The sequence below is a fragment of the Oncorhynchus tshawytscha genome, linkage group LG12 (genome assembly GCF_018296145.1).
Source record: "Oncorhynchus tshawytscha isolate Ot180627B linkage group LG12, Otsh_v2.0, whole genome shotgun sequence".
NCBI lineage: Eukaryota > Metazoa > Chordata > Actinopteri > Salmoniformes > Salmonidae > Oncorhynchus > Oncorhynchus tshawytscha.
In genome coordinates this window covers 31,472,963-31,490,152 of record NC_056440.1, presented here as the reverse complement: position 1 = coordinate 31,490,152, position 17,190 = coordinate 31,472,963, and the positions used below count along the sequence as shown (strand labels likewise).

At 42.1% G+C, this 17,190-nt stretch overlaps 1 protein-coding gene across 4 annotated transcripts in view; it reads left to right on the top strand.

Moving 5' to 3' along the window:
* Positions 1-7,261: 7,261 nt before the first annotated feature.
* LOC112262948 (calcineurin-binding protein cabin-1) overlaps positions 7,262-17,190 on the top strand; it is a 55,908-nt gene continuing 45,979 nt past the window's right edge. The window contains exon 1 of one of the 4 annotated variants that reach the window (XM_024438845.2): positions 7,262-7,556. In XM_024438845.2, the coding sequence (XP_024294613.2) occupies positions 7,485-7,556 (72 nt within the window). In that variant the 5' untranslated portion in view covers positions 7,262-7,484. Of the gene's footprint in view, positions 7,557-8,410; positions 8,832-17,190 lie in introns of those variants that run through there. The other 3 variants (XM_024438846.2, XM_042331586.1, XM_024438847.2) reach the window with 3 other exon arrangements.

The following is a 17,190-nucleotide window of genomic DNA, read 5'->3' as shown; positions in this document are numbered from 1 at the left end:
ATTTTAATTTCTTGTAGAGTGTTTTCTGGGGTTTATCGAGGTCGCTTGTAGTGTTCAGCTCTTATTTATAATGCGGCTGCCACCAATAAACCCGGACATTGTGCGGCCCCCCTGTTAAGATACCTTGCTATTTAAACTATTTCCTCTCCATGTCCCTGTTATTCATGAGCTGACCTGCTATCTGTATAATCAACTCAATTTAGCCAAATAGGAGATATTCTGTCATTTGTTGGAGGTTATCTAGCAAGCTTAGTAATTTTGGTCATTTGACTTTTGTTTTATTGCCGTTGGTTGCAAAGTCTGTATGATTCGACAACGCTATGGCCTACTCGGGGTGTTTTGAGATGGCCTACTGCTGAAATGTGCTGAATTAATTGAGGAACATGATAACGCTCTGAGTGACACTGCCTGTTTTTCAATTCACAACAATGTCATTGGCTATCATTACTAAATATCAGTTTCACCTGCTGTGAAGACTTTTTACATAGTGGAGAGCTGCCAAGATGGCAATGTGGCGCAGCGACAATCTTATTTTGGCAGAACCCTGGCGTAGTGACCATATCTTGGTTTTAAACGCTTTAAATGGGCACTACTGATTTTTGCACTATTTCCCAGGACTCTAGGGATAAATGTGAATTATTCCCGCTTTTGAAACTTGGTAGATTTTCAGGAAAATATTCATCCTGAGTTGTGACCTTATTTTACAATTTGGAAAGTGAAAAGTTATTTTGAATATTGAACTCAAAAGTGAATAACAGCAATTTCAAACAATTTCACCTCAAATCAGAAGTAAATGATTGGAAGGAAATGTTTAGAGTTCAAGTTCCGCATTCATTTGGCATGTCATCCAATAGACTTCCTCCTCGACTTACAGCAATAACATACTGCACCAAGAGACCCTTATTAATGGCTAAAACAATGGAGGGAGAACTGAGACATTCTAACATCGCATCAGTTGTTTAAATCTTGAAAATAAAAAGCGTACTTTTGGGAAAGACATACTACATGTCCACCATCTCATTACATTTGTTGTAGTCCTATAAGATAATTCCCCATGCTGCAACTCTTTTTATTCCCCGTGATCCATGCAGCAAGTAAAAAAAAAATGTTTTTAGCATGCTGTGGTATGGTTGCTTTTAGCCTAATTGTGGAATCCTAGGTAGCACTGTCATGAATGTAAGCCCATGTGGAGGGAGGGCTTGCTCTATTGTGTGCCTGGTAGGATGATTAGGTCTGGAGGATCTGTAGAAGAGATAACTGTCATCTCTTCCCCACACCAGTAATTTACAGTGCCTTCAAAGTATTCACACCCATTTTTCCACATTTTGTTGTTGCAGCTTGAATTGATTATATTGAGAGTTTTTGTCAAAGTGGAATTAGGTTTTTGGACATTTTTACAAATTAATTAACAATGAAAAGCTCAAATGTCTTGAGTCAATAAGTATTTGACATCTTTGTTATGGCAAGCCTTAAGTTCAGCAGTGTACATTTGCTGAACAAGTCACATAATAAGTTGCATGGAGTGTTATAGTGTTTAACATTATTTTTGAACCAGTGACCACCATTTCCCTCATGCAGCCCAACACATCTCCTTGGCATAGAGTTGATAAGGTTGTTGATTGTGGCCTGTGGAATGTTGTCCCACTCCTCCTCAATGGCTGTGCGAAGTTGCTGGATTTTGGCGGGAACTGGAACACGCTGTCGTACAGGTCGACCCAGAGCATCCCAAACATGCTCAATGGGTGACATGTCTGGTGAGTATGCAGACCATGGAAGAACTGGGACATTTTCATCTTCCAGGAATTGTGTACAGGCCATTGTGACATGTGGCTGTGCATTATCATTCAGAAACATGAGGTGATGGCACGACAGTGGGCCTCATGATCTCGTCATGGTATCTCTGTGCATTCAAATTGCCATTGATAAAATGCAATTGTGTTCGTTGTCCGTAGTTTATGCCTGCCCATGTCATAACCCTACCTCCACCATGGGGCACTGTTCACAGCGTTGCCATCGGCAAACTCCTCTCCCACACATCTGCCATCTGCTCAGTAAAGTTGATTCCGGGATTCATCTGTGAAGAGCACACTTTTCCAGCATGCCAGTGGCCATCGAAAGTGTGCATTTTCCCACTGAAGTCGCAGATGAAGAAGTTGGATGTGGAGGTCCTGGGCTGGCGTCGTTACAAATGGTTTGCGGTTGTGAGGCCGGTTGGACATACTGCCAAATTCTCTAAAACGATGTTGGAAGCGGCTTATGGTATATAAATTAACATTAAATTCTCTGGCAACAGCTCTGGTGGACATTCCTGCAGTCTGCATGCCAATTGCACGCTCCCTCAACTTGAGACTTCTGTGGCATTGTGTTGTGTGACAAAACTGTACATTTTAGTGGCCTTTTATTGTCCCCAGCACAAGGTGCACCTGTGTAATGATCATGCTTTTTAATCAGCTTCTTAATATAAGGGAAAATGCTCACTTCCAGGGATGAAAACAAGTTTGTGCACAACATTTTAGAGAAATATGCTTTTTGTGCGTGTGGAACATTTCTGGGATGTTTTATTTCAGCTCATGAAACATGGGACCAACACTTTACATGTCGTGTTCAGTGTACTTGAAAAGCTATTGCAAGGCCTGAAACTGGTCAATTGCAATGATCAACAAGCAATTTGACAGAACTTTAAGAATTTTGAAAATAATAATGAGCAAATGTTGCACAATCCAGTTGTGGAAAGCTCTTAGAGAGTTACAGCTGTAATCACTGCCAAAGTATTGACTCAGGGGTGTGAATACTTATGTAAATTAGATATGTCTATATTTCATTTTCAATACATTTGCTAAAATGTCTAAACATGTTTTCACTTTGTCATTGTGTGTAGATGGGTGAGGGGAAAAACATCTATTTAATCCTATTTGAATTCAGGCTGTAACACACAACAAGATGTGGAATGAGTCAAGGAGTATGAATATTTTCTGAAGACACTGAACCTCCTTTCAAAATGACTTGAATGAAAGCCCCATGGAAGCAGCTATTAGTGCTTCACTAAAGTGTGCATCATGAAATGGATATGTGGTAGCTACGTTTTCGTCATGTTAGATTTTTGTCACGTCGTAGCCTTATTATGGGAGAGGAAGACATTTTGGTCCGAATCCTATTTTTAAATCTGCATGACCAATTTGAACTTTCATGCAAGATCCTACTGACACACAAGCAATGTTTACTGTGAAGTCTAAAGAGTTAGGTGTTATGTTAAATTAGGGTTTGGTCTTATTTTGGTATCTTGCGTTGAACTGGTGTAGTAGGAGGGACCTCGGCTGTGGTATCCTCTCCATAAAGCTGTTGAGAACAGTGTGTGAAAGCCATGCTTAGGCTGATGGAGGGAGCATGCAGCACAGCCCTGGCTCCATCTGGACTCAGCAAGCTACACTGCCTGACAAACCGAGTGTTAGTCACTGACAGTCAGACTCTTTATTAAAGGGCACAATAAACCTCACCCTGAAATACTAATTGTAGCCAAAATAAGATTCTGAAAGCCACGCTGCTCAGGGTGCCACACTCTTGTCTTTGGGAACTGTGTGGGCGGGGTGCTCAATTTGCCAGACACTCCTCAATCATGAAAATAAGCAGGCGAGCCACCCTACAGCTGCTGTCTGACATGGCCTGCCCAGTGGTATCACTGAACCTCGAGCCTGACCGACAGATCAATCATTGTCGGTAATATGTGTTGTGCCTTTTGTATGGCAGACAGAGGGGACAGTCATTGCTGTTCTGTGGTCCCTCAGTGACAGAATGGCCAAATGACTGGATGGGAAATGATAGCATAGGCCTACAGTACAGTGTGGCTAGATCAGACATGAGATGGTAAGCTACATGATGGGACTTGGTCTTCAGTGGGTGGCCAGGCCACCTGAAATGAGTTTTCTGTAGGTCACTCTGTCCTATAGTGTAATGTAGGTCTGACTGGCCTAGTTTTCCTCTGGGTTCAGCTGGTGTGTTATCAACTGGGCCACCATTAAGTGTCGCCTAACCCATGATCTGTTGTTTTGACACGTTCCAGCTCAGTTGGGAGTGACTGTTGCATAATTTATTGCGCTGATCAATGCCAAGGTTTCTGTTTGACTGTTAAGCCTTCTAATAACTGATCATGTCAGCACAATAATCCTGTTGCACCAATTCCAAATGTTGTTAACCGAATAATGCTTTAATGCCATAACTGAACAAGTTTAATTGTAGGGATATCAACATAGAAGAGAATAATTTGTATCTAGTTGAGCGTTTCAATCAATCGTAACATTTTTTTCTACTTGTGTTGGATTGTGTGATTTCCACTCTAATTTCCATGTCTTCTTTGTACATTGAAACATATTAGGCTACAAATAAATCAACCATGACAATGAATCTCCAGTGGAAACACAGCTGTAGATGGACAATAATATGATGGATTAGATATGGCATAGATATACAGGTAACTGCCAAAATAATGTAAATGAGGAATACAAAGTGTATTGAAAACAGGTGCTTCCACACAGGTAATTAAGCACTTAACATACCATCATGCTTAGGTTCAAGTATAAAAATGCTGGGCAGGATATTATTTTGGCTACCATGTCTATGCCCTCATAGGATGATAATGGCCCCATCCACTTGGCTTGAGTGGTCAATGAATGTCCGTCTCAGGTACCAGATCGCAACCCAATTGAAAACTCATATAGGACATTCTGGAGTGGTGCCTGAGTCAGCGTTTTCCACCACCATCAACAAAACACCATATGATGGAATTTCTTGTAGAAGAATGGTGTCTGATTTCTCCAATAGAGTTCCAGCAACTTGTAGAATCTATGCCAAGGAGCATTGAAGCTGTTCTGGCTTGTGGTGGCCCAACGCCCTATTAAGACACTGTTCATGTTTCCTTTATATTGTCAGGTACCTGTAGATATAACCTACAGTGCATTCTGAAAGTATTCAGACCCCTTGACTTTTCCACATTTTGTTACAGCCTTATTATAAAATTGATCAAATCGCCCCCCAGACTTGTCCCGAAGACACTCTTGTCTTGGCTGTGTGCTTAGGGTCTTTGTCCTGTTGGAATGTGACCCCTTTGCCCCATGTGCCTTTTGACTTAAATCAAATGTTATTTGTCACATACACATGGTTAGCAGATGTTAATGTGAGTGTAGCAAAAAGCTTGTGCTTCTAGTTCCGACAGTGCAGTAATAACCAAAGAGTCATCTAACTTAACAATTCCACAACTACTACCTTATACACGCAAGTGTAAAGGGATAAAGAATATGTACATAAAGATATGAATGAGTGATGGTACAGAACGGCATAGGCAAGATGCAGTAGATGGTATCAAGTACAGTATATGAGATGGGTAATGTAGGGTATGTAAACAAAGTGGCATAGTTTAAAGTGGCTAGTGATACAAATATAAATAAAGATGCAGTAGATGATATAGAGTACAGTATATACATATACATATGAGATGAGTAATGTAGGGTATGTAAACATTATATTAAGTGGCATTGTTTAAAATGGCTAGTGATACATTTTTTACATCAATTTCCATCATTTTTCATTATTAAAGTGAGCTGGAGTTGAGTCAGTGTGTTGGCAGCAGCCACTCATTGTTAGTGGTGGCTGTTTAACAGTCTGATGGCCTTGAGATAGAAGCTGTTTTTCAGTCTCGGTCCCTGCTTTGATGCACCTTTACTGACATCGCCTTCTGGATGATAGCGGGGTGAACGGGCAGTGGCTCGGGTGGTTGTTGTCCTTGATGATCTTTATGGCCTTCCTGTGACATCAGGTGGTGTAGGTGTCCTGGACAACAGGTAGTTTGCCCCCGGTGATGCGTTTTGCAGACCTCACTACCCTCTGGAGAGCCTTACGGTTGTGGGCGGAGCAGTTGCCGTACCAGGCGGTGATACAGCCCGACGGGATGCTCTCGATTGTGCATCTGTAGAAGTTTGTGAGTGTTTTTGGTGACAAGCCAAATTTCTTCAGCCTCCTGAGGTTGAAGAGGCGCTGCTGCGCCTTCTTCACAACGCTGTCTGTGTGGGTGGACCAATTCAGTTTGTCTCTGATGTGTACGCCGAGGAACTTAAAACTTACTACCCTCTCCACTACTGTCCCGTCGATGTGGATAGGGGGGTGCTCCCTCTGCCGTTTCCTGAAGTCCACAATCATCTCCTTTTGTTTTGTTGACGTTGAGTGTGAGGTTATTTTCCTGTCACCACTGGCTTCCGTCTGGCCACTCTACCGTAAAGGCCTGATTGGTGGAGTGCTGCAGAGACGGCCAGCTCTAGGAAGTCTTGGTGGTTCCAAACTTCTTCCATTTTACAATGATGTAGGGTAACGTGTTCTTGGGGAGCTTCAATGCTGCACACATTTTTTTGGTACCCTTCCCCAGATCTGTGCCTAGACACAATCCCGACTCAGATTCTTCCCTTTTAAAATGCATGCCAAACAAAATACAATGATCGCAAAGTTAAACCATACAACTCTATGCACAAGGACTACTTATTAACAATTTTCCTTGTGCGTAGAGTTTTATGGTTTGTTTAACTTTGCCATCATTGGTTACTGTTTGGCATGCATTTTAAAGGGAAGAATCTGAGTTTCAGCATCACTCTGTTATTGTGGAATTGCTCAGTAATAAAGGTGTCAGTCCTCCGGTCTGCTCCCTCAGGCTGTGCTCTGCTGTACTGTGCAGGGCTTACTGCTCTGATTTGCTCTGTGATCCTGCAGAGTCACAGTGTGCTTGCTAAGGCATGGTGTTGCCCCCACACGTATGTGCTTACATATTCATCCGCCCACACATGCACGCTACTGCAAGCTCCACATAAAATGGATGTCATCTTACTGGATCCTAATTCAGAGGAATTACATTGTTTTCTAGTCTTTAACATTTTTAAATAAATCTTGTGGCTTTTATCCTCACTTTAAACCGTTGTCTTCATTGCGCTGAGATGCTAGCTAAGTGTGTTTGTGGCTATAAAACAACGTGTTCTTGAGCCCAGTACTTGTATAAACTATAGTGTTAATTGGGTATGTTTTGTTAGCCTAGGAGAACTAGTTGGTATGAGCAGGCAGGCAGGGGAGGAGGAGTGTGAAGGCCGGGGAATATGTTGTAATATATGGACTATTTTGATGTGGTTCTTTCTCTGAGGTCCTATCTGGCGTTGTAGCAGTTACTCCTCTGCAGTATCGTCTGTCTACCCTCCCTGCTGGAGAGCTCATGTCAGCAGATTTTTATGTTTTTTTTAACACTAACAACAGGAAGCAGGAAAAACAAGGTGTTTGCGTTAGTGATGAAAGTTTGACTCTCTTTTTACTGACTCTGATATTTTCGACTCGTTCAGTCAAAAGAACAAATCTTTTGACAAATTTTGTTCAGTTGATTCCGTAATGCCCAGAGCACACAGGACCCCTTACCAGCGAAGGTTGAACTGAAAACGTCTTGATTCTACAAACCTCTTGTTCACATGCTGGTCACCATAAGGTGCTTAATGGAGCTGTCATTTGTGACTGACTTGTCGAAGTGTGCTTCAAACAAGGTACATTTTATTGATTTCTAGGCATACAACTAAGACTATTTCTTGATACTTCTTGAAATGGCATCTAGTTGTGGCTGCAACTGGACTAGATTGTTAACAACTTTTGGCTGGAATGCATTGCTTGACTGCATTGAGGGTGATGAGCACAATATCGTTCAAACTGCAGCACCCAAAACAATTAGTTCTCGAGTTAGTTTGTTGAGCAAAGTCTGTGTGTATGTTTTGGTTCTACAAATATGTATCCATGATATCGTAACATTAAATAATCAATTAAATGTGTTCATTCTTGCACCATTCCATCCATAATCAGTTCTTGAACATGTCATTTTTGTTCTCTATGAACGGCACATCACTAGTTTGCATAGCATTATTTGTGGGCCAGCAGGAGATAAAGAGAGGAAGGGGAGGAGGCGAGGCTTGTTGTCCGTGTGCTACTGTGTTACACTGGCCTTGTGGCCACTAGTACCCTCCTGCTGCAGGCATGCTTTCTTTTTAGTCCTGCAGATGTGTACATTCATTTATATTGGCCTACACACTCATTCCTCTCTTTACTTACTCCTTCTCTATCCTCCCGCCTACAACTCCTCTATCCTCCCGCCTACAGTTCCATCTTACTCTTCCTCGCTCTCTTTTCCTGTTGCTCTCTTGCTGTTGCGTGATCGTGCTCTACCCCTCCTTGTTGCTGCTCTCACTAGCGCTCTTCCTCCCTCTCCCTGTTGCTCTTGCTCTCTTTCCTCAGTGCTCTCTCTCCCTTCTGTTTGTGTATTGTGTGGGTGTGTGCTTATGGGTGGGAGTAAGTCAACCTGTCTCTGATTGGATGGGTACAGTCTAAAGGGGTGGGCACTAGGATGTGTATAGAGTGCGAGTGGAGGGAAAGAACCCAAGCAGGCTGGGGTCAGGGGAGAGAGAGTGCGTGGGTGTTTTTGTTTTGAGATGGCATGGTTTGAAAAAGAGAGAGGAGCGAGTCAGCCCGTCTGTCACTGGCATGCTGAGTCTCTGGGCCCTGACGCCAGCACCGTTTCTCCTCTCCTCGTCCAGGCGACTGCCCCCCTCCTCTCCTCCTTCTCCAGCTCTGCCGTGCGCAGCTCTTCTCTCCTGCAGCTTTCGCAGCCCCAGCGCCTGCCTGCAATCCACCCCCCGCTATCTGAGTGTGAGTTGCTCTGTGGGTGGGGGGGGTGGGGGGTGCTGCCAGGGGCTCTGGTGCTGCTACAGCCAGCAGGAAACCATCCAAAAGAATACACACAGACACGAGTGGAGTAGCTTTTGTTGGTGATGGTGAGTGTCTCTCTCTCTCTCTCTCTCGTTTCGTACCTTTCTCTCACTCTCTTTTTCTTTCTCACTCTCTGTTTACTGGGGAAAACGCACATGGTTGTATAATCTTGTTTATGTGAGTGGAATTCCACCATTTGTAGAGTTAGTGTAGTAATTCTACAAGGCATGGGGGGGGTGTGAGTCATTTGAGTTGGCCTATGGAGAAGGAGGAAGAGTTGTGTTTAGCCCCCTGCTTGCAACAGAGATTGCTTACTCTACGCATGTCTTTTCTCAAGAATAGCATGGTGTTGTACAGAGAGAGAGTGAAAAAATAAATATTGGAGTGATATGGAAAACTCATTGTAAGAAAGTGCGTAGTAAAAGTAATTTCCTGTTGCTATTTCAGTGTTTCCCCTTAACTGTTGGTTTTGCAGTTCTGCAGGGTGTAAAGGTTTGATAGGAGCTAACGATGTGAGATATTTGTTTGAGCCTGAGGTGATGTGTTCTGACATAAAGTAGGCATGTGGAGGGATTAATGGGTTATGGCTTGGCTAGGGGGAATGAGGGGAGCTGGGGGGAGGGAGGGAGTGAGTGGAGGGGAGGTACTCAACAAGCAGAAAATAAAAGCCTAACAAGGCAACAAACATGTCATCCCCCACGTATAATGCAGCACCCCCCCATCAGCGTAATTTTGTAAATGGCGGCTCTCTATGGCAAGACTCATTCATTCACCCAAATTTCCCTCAAAATCAGGCCAGTGGGTCTGAGATATTGTGTAGGTTAGCTAAACTCCTATCCCTGAGCATGTGCCAAATTTCATCACTCTGAGTCAAACAGATCAAGAGAGATAAACATGTGCCTGTTATAGCGCCACCAGGTGGTCAATGTTCTTGCACATGTTGTCTTAACAGTGTTTGCAACATGTACCAAATTGTGTTACTATAACAATATCCTTTACTGGTTTTATATGCATTTATGTGCCAGAACACTCCAACGTGAATGTTTTTTTATTTTTTGTAACTTTTATTTTACCCCTTTTCCTTCCCAATTTCGTGGAATCCAATTGTTTTTTAGTAGCTACTATCTTGTCTCATCGCTACAACTCCCGTACGGGCTCGGGATAGACGAAGGTTGAAAGTCACACAACCCAACCAAGCCGCACTGCTTCTTAACACAGCGCCATCCAACCCGGAAGCCAGCCGCACCTATGTGTCGGAGGAAACACCGTGCACCTGGCAACCTTGGTTAGCGCGCACTGCGCCCAGCCCGCCACAGGAGTCGCTGGTGCGCAATGAGACAAGGATTTCCCTACCGCCCTCCCTAACCCGGTCGACGCCCCACGGACCTCCCGGTCGCGGCCGGTTACGACAGAGCCTGGGCACGAACCCAGACTCTCTGGTGGCACAGCTGGCGCTGCAGTACAGCGCCCTTAACCACTGCGCCACCCGGGAGGCTCCAACGTGAATGTTTATTGGTCAATAGCGGCCATGTTGATTTAGGTACTAGTCTGGAAAATATTGCATTGAGACCTTTGTCCATTGATGACCACGTAGCAAATTTCGTGCAGGTCGGTCATTCGTTGCCAGAGTAGCATTTTAAATGGCTGAAAATCCACCTTATTATGGGTCCTTGAGGCAAATGTGTTCCTTGTGAAGAGAGGGACCTATGTACATAATGTCATGTCTTTAGGTCAAACAGTGTTAGGGGCGTGACCTTTCAAAGTTAGCATTCTCCATTGCTTGTTATTGCGCCACAAGCTGGCCAATCAGTGTAATTTTGTAAATGCCGGGTCTCTATGCCAAATTTAGTAAAAATCTTAGATATTGCTTGTGACGAACGTGCTAGTGTATGGAGATGGATCCACAGTCCCCTCCCCGATTTTATCGTGGGGGGGATGGACAATGATTGCAAAAATGACTGAACAGTAGGTGAAGTTGGTTGTAATATTTATTGAGAGTGTTATGAATTAGACTATTAGGCTTTTACTGACTAAATTGATTGGTAGTGTAACCCATGGTAATGTAACCCATGGTAATGTAACCCACATGAGTGATAACTAGCCTCCCCAGGAAACATGATCAATCCCGGACTCTGAAAAGCATGGTCCCACTATGGAGATGAATATGGTCTCTTGCATCACAGTGGTGGTGTTATTTGATAGGCTACCTGCTACACTATAACGTATTGTGGATTGAGAGTCCCAGGCATGGAGGGTTAGAGCGGTTCCATCTGAGAGGAGGGGTGGTGTGGGCCAGGCTGATCTATGCATGCTAGGACTCCTAGCATCAAGGGAGAATAGACCTTTAACGGTCTGTCTTTAATTTTCTTGTTTTATCTATATTCTTAAATCTGGAATTTTAAATCTGGAATTGACGCACTAACAAAGCAGTCACCCTGCCTGTGTTTTTGGTCAAAAGCTGAGGGATGGAAGGACTGACTATGTATGCAAGGACTGACCATCCACGATAGCAAAATTATAGTTTTAACCATGTTTTGAGGCTATACAGTGTTTGTTTACATTTACTTTGTTTGCAAACATTGGAGTATAACAAGCTTATATTTTGGGTTATGATGGGGTACAACAGTTGAACTAAGCTCATGAGGCATTTATAAGTTATATTCTTCAAGAATTAGTGAGTCTTTGGCTATGCCGGATTAAGTGATATGACATGCTATACTATAAAATAATTTCTCCGTAAATAATATTACCTGATTGAGCTATTCATGTAACTGTAATTAACTAGAGAGTCGGGGCACCACAAAATAATATTTATAGAGCTGTTATCTTCCGAATAAACTCTTAAAGACCTAGTAATATTTTACATCAATAGTAGTCAATATTAATCGTCATCTTAATTCAGTCTCATCTGAAAGTTGTAAATTCTTGGTTATCTTCACGAACCCTGGCTAACAAGTTGAATCAGCAATACAAAATTGGGTTCAATTATTTATTTACTAAATACCTAACTATTCACACAGAATTACACATACACACAATTAAATCATAACTTGATTACAAATTACGTCATAAAGGAAAATGTCCCTAGCGGGCGGAACAGATATGACAGCTGGTTACACAAAAGAAAAGGGTCTGGGTTTGAGTGAAAGAGCGGGAAGACTTATGCATCTTATGCATTCTTATATCTTATGCATTCTAAATTACAGCCCATTTGGAAAAGGAAAATGCAATAAATATTTACTCTGAGCTGCGCTTCGGTAGGTTAGTGGTAGATGGAAGGCCGTGTTGCCAAACCGAGTCCTTTGTCCTTTGAAGAAATGTCTCTGCTGGTAATTGAATACGTTGTAGTAACGTCATGGTGTGGTAGACTCTGTCTGTTCCTTCCTAACCCTCATTTGCATCTGCTGTTGCTAACTCAACGGCTAGGAGGTATCACTTCTGTAGTGAATAGAGTTCAAAGTTCATACCATTTGCAACCAAAGCTCACGCTGATGTTGGCTTCGTTTTGTAGTTATTATCTGAACCATTCTGACATCGGACCGTCGTCCTCGGAACAGGAGGTTATATTGTTGTCAAGGCTTTATAGGAAGGGAGAGGAGGGCATGTTTGAAAAGTTTTATAGCCCATGTCCCTTCACAGGGGCGGGCCACTGATTGAGCACAGCCCCATCTATTGAAAACCCAAATTTCACAAGCTAAAATCACATTTCATCCCATCACGAATAATTTCATATTCAAACATTTAAATTGAACAACAATTCCATGTGAGTCTGATAACTCTGATGTGTAGACTTTCCACTGTAGAGTTTGTCATCTTATCATTGATGAGAATGTCTCAGATGACAACCGAACTGACATCATATTCATTCAGTACCACCGCATATGTTCAATTTGTTTGGATTACCAGAATATAGTTAATTTCCCCCCACCTTCTGATGTTCCCAGAATCTATATGTTAACCAAGGGTTTTGCAAATGTAACATCAGTAGGGTAGAGAGAGGAAAAAGGGGGAAAGAGGTATTTATGACTGTCATGAAACCTACCCCCAGGCCAATGTCATGACAGTATGTGTATATATATTAATTATATGATGTAGTAACTAAGGATTCTAGCTCCAAGGTTGGCTGCCAGGGACAAAACATAAGCAGAAGGCAAATTCTTTCATGTCTGCCTGAATTATTGATGCAGTCATTATTATGTTGCAATGTTTAATGCCTGATCAAATGATACATTGTGAATTCCCTGTGATAGAGCTTGTGTTGTGCGTGGGCCAGGGGTGTAAACGCATCTCCTTCTCTCACACAGACCGTGAGAACAATAACATTTACCACTGAACAGCTTGTAAACAATTGCTGCAGAGAGCAACAAATAAGTAGCAAATCTTGACTTCCATTAGAAGAAGAAAAATGTCATGTTGATAATCAGCGGTGCGGCATGTCATTTTTGAAACTGGATGTAATTCATTTGAGTCAAATATTTGTTTTCACTTCTACCGAGGAGGATTCATCAACATCAACAGGCGCACAAACAAGTGTTACTGGTTACCATTTTAGGAAAATTGTTAACCATTTGTGACCGACCACCTCGATTATGTCTCATGTTGCAAAATTATTCCTTGCGCACCTGATTACGCATAGAAGTAGGACTATAGGCTAAAAAAAGTATTTCTGTATTGGCTTAATGCACCACCACTAAATTAATGTTTTCTTCACCTCCAATGGCAAACAAACTGTCTGTTTTTACATCCATTGAGAATGACAGTTCCTCAATGTATTTGTAAAATCTTTCGATAACCACTTACCTTGAAAAGGACAAATGTCATGGTCTGATCCAGTGGAAACATAATTAAATAGGCCTACCCGATTTCATTTCTTATTAGTGCTTGGCTTGGACTGAAATAGGTTCCGGTACTCATTTTGGGTGCTGGTAGTATTTATATTTAGGTGCAGGAGTCCATAATACTTTTGAGCTAATATTCTATAAGAGGAACAGGAGCTCAAACGGTAGAACATTTGAGGTGCCGGTACTCAGCTCCAGTGAGCTCCTGCCCATTTTAAGCACTGCTTCTTATCCCTTGCGCAAATAGCCTAAAGTTGTATCTGTCACAAGCTCACTGGTACGGGAAACTCTTGAGGGCCCAGAAATATTTTTTATACAATAAAGTTCGCTAGCGTGAGCTTTGGGCCGGACCCAAGTTAATAGTTGATACAATATTTCAAGTCCGTTGCAGACAGGCCATGTGTAGCCAATGTGATTTATAGGATATTTATTTTTATCAGGATATTTTCTACCTGCTGGCTGCAATGGTTTTTATTTGTTGGATTTATGTAGGCTATCTTTACATTGTTGGAAATGTTAATAGAAGTTAGTTTTTAGGTTTTTCGATTTGGATAGAATTTTGATTAACCATGTGACAATGATATGAAGACATTATTATAAATGAATTGAAACTATTCCACAAATGTGCTTATGAAAACCATAACTGGCACGCAGATCGGTAGAAATGGTAAGATTCCACATGAGAAAGGTTAGACTCCTCATGTAGCCTATTACCAGCAACTTCAGGAGAGTAATGTAAGGAGAATGGTTAGGTCAGGTTTTTCTCTTATGGTTATCTTGATCTCTGGCTCCCTCTTGAATAATTTGTCTTATTTCATCAAACAGTAACATTTAAAGCATCAAACAAGCTCAATGTATATAGTTGATTTTATTAAAACTAGGGAAGCATGATATTTCGGTAAGGATATCAGAATCGGCCGATATTAGCTAAAAATGCTGGCATAGGTGTCTAGTTTAAAGTCGATGTGCAAAATTGATGTCAAAGCTGGCGTGCATATCTATATAACGTAGCTAGATGACGTAATAACGGCAAAACAAAATTCAGCGCTACACGTGCAACACAGCATTCCTAACCTAGCCCACAATGTCTGCGGTGTGGATCTATTATTAAGTTTCAATTGAAGATAGCAAAAAGGCCATGTGCAACGTTTGTGCTGCTATTATTTCCCAAGGAGGGGAGAAAGTGAAATCTTTCAATAGCACAAACCTAATTACTCATTTGAAAGTGAATCACCCCCAGACGTTCAGCGACTACTTAAAACAAAAGCAGAAAAAAACAGCAAAACAAGAGACAACTCAAAAGCGAAATCCATTAACGTCAAGATAATGGCATTCATTGCTCTTGACAATCAACCGTTCTTTGTCGTTGATGATGTTGGCTTTCGCCGACTGGTCAAGCACCTCGAGCCCCGGTACACACTACCAAGTAGGCGCTGTTTTTCAGATGTTGCCCTACCGGAGTTGCACAGTATTGTTGAAATGTACATCCATGAGCTACTTGCTATGGGCATCACTGCTATTAGCTTCACGACTGACATTTGGACCAACAATGTCAGCCCCATAAGCATGCTGAGTCTGACAGCACAGTGGGTCGATGAGGATTTCGTACTGAGGAAAGCCATATTGCATGCTCAAGAATGTGCTGGTTCTCATACCGAGAACATGTTTGAAACTTGGAAACATGAACACACTCCTAGCGCCATTTGAACAACTGACTCGAGAAATAAGCTCATCAACTGCGTCTGCAGCAGACATAATACCCTCTGTCGTGGCATTGAAACGCCTGTTCAACAAAACTGCCGACACAGACCGTGGGGTTAATAACTTGCTCTACTTGGGGCTGTGAACAAGCGATTCGATGGCATTCTCTCTGAGACTCTTTACTGTGTCGCCACAATGCTCTGTGCTAGGTACAAGGACCGCTACTTTGATGCAGACACGAAACAGGGTTTACGTGAAATGTTAGACACAGCTGGACAAGATGGAAACGGACACAGTGACAGTGCGCACCGAAGAGGACCCACGACAGAAGAGGCCACGGATAGATAGAGCTGAAACTTCACTGTTTGACATGATGAAATGTGATGAAGTATGATGAAATCCTGGTTAAGAATGAAACGACTGAACAAATGAACAACGAAACTGCACAGCAAGTAAGTGAAAGAAATAGGTTTTGATGATGTTTTACTGGCAATGGGGACATATGTAAATGCCAACAAAATAACTTTTTGGTGTGTGTCAACTATTTAACTGTACTAGAGTGTTTAAAAGGCCGTTGAAATTGTAAATATTGGTATCGGGTTTTTTGGCAAAGAAAATATTGGATATGTGGATGAATGCTTCATGCCAGACTGGAACCCCTTTAACTCCATTTTACTTGTACAGCTTGTTTGGCCCACGTTGTGTCAAGCCACTTGAGTTGACACTGACCTTGTGCCGAAAGTAGTCCATCACAACTTTTTCCCACTGATATTTGTCGATAGCGCCTGCTAAATTCAGGGCAGCAATGTTGTTGTGAGCAGTAGCCTAATTTTTGCAGTTCTACATGGCTAACGTTATATCTTTCAAAAAAGTTGCGGTAGCAAGTATTATCTACACATACCGAGCAGCTCATGCTGAACAGAAACATTTCTCTACACTCGCAATAACATCTGCTAACCATGTGTATGTGACCAATAAAATGTGATTTGATTTGAGACGCACGCTACATGGCAGACCAATCCCAACTCCTCTCTCGGCATGTCCAGCCCACCCATTATCTCAGCCAGTCATGGCTAGCGGGAAGGTTCCTGTCTTTTTCCATGGCTAAACCAAATAGGCTCGTCATTTCACAATATTATTTGTATTTACAGATGGCAAACAAGTTTGTTATTAAGTAGCATGAAAGTTCACATGTTCCAGAATGCATTTCTGCCCAAAGCCACATTTTGATAATAAAAAATCAAATGCTTCCTGAAACGTCACATTTTAAGAAGACTATAGGAGAAATACATTATTTTAAGATGGATATTTTTCTCTAACTTGAAATTCTACCCCACTCTTGATGCCTGAGTGACACATTAACTTTATGTTCCAAGCCAAAGCTAAAATTTTCCCTCCCTAAAAAATATGCTTCAAAATCATTGACGGTAAAGTCATGTATATCTGCTATATCTGTTGTGCTACAGCATAATCTGTGCAAAGCCATGGCTTCACATCTGCCTAAACAGATTTATTGTGCCCATGGGGGAACTCCCCCCCCCCACCTCCCTTAGATCTGTTTATCGAAGTGAGCTGAGCCCAGATCACCCCCTCACCAGCCATACTACTCCTAGTCTTGTTTGGAGGCATTTGGTAAGCTGTGCATTGAAAGTTTAAAGGGAAGATTGCAGACTTAGGTTGCTGTTAAACATCCTGATTTGTTTGATCCTTCTAACTAAAAGTCCCAATACAACTTATCACTTTACATTTGTATTTTTGGAGAAATGTCAAATACATTTTTGTCACATACACATGGTTAGCAGATGTTAATGCGAGTGTAGCGAAATGCTTTTGCTTCTAGTTCCGACAATGCAGTAATAACCAAAGAGTAATCTAACCTACCAAT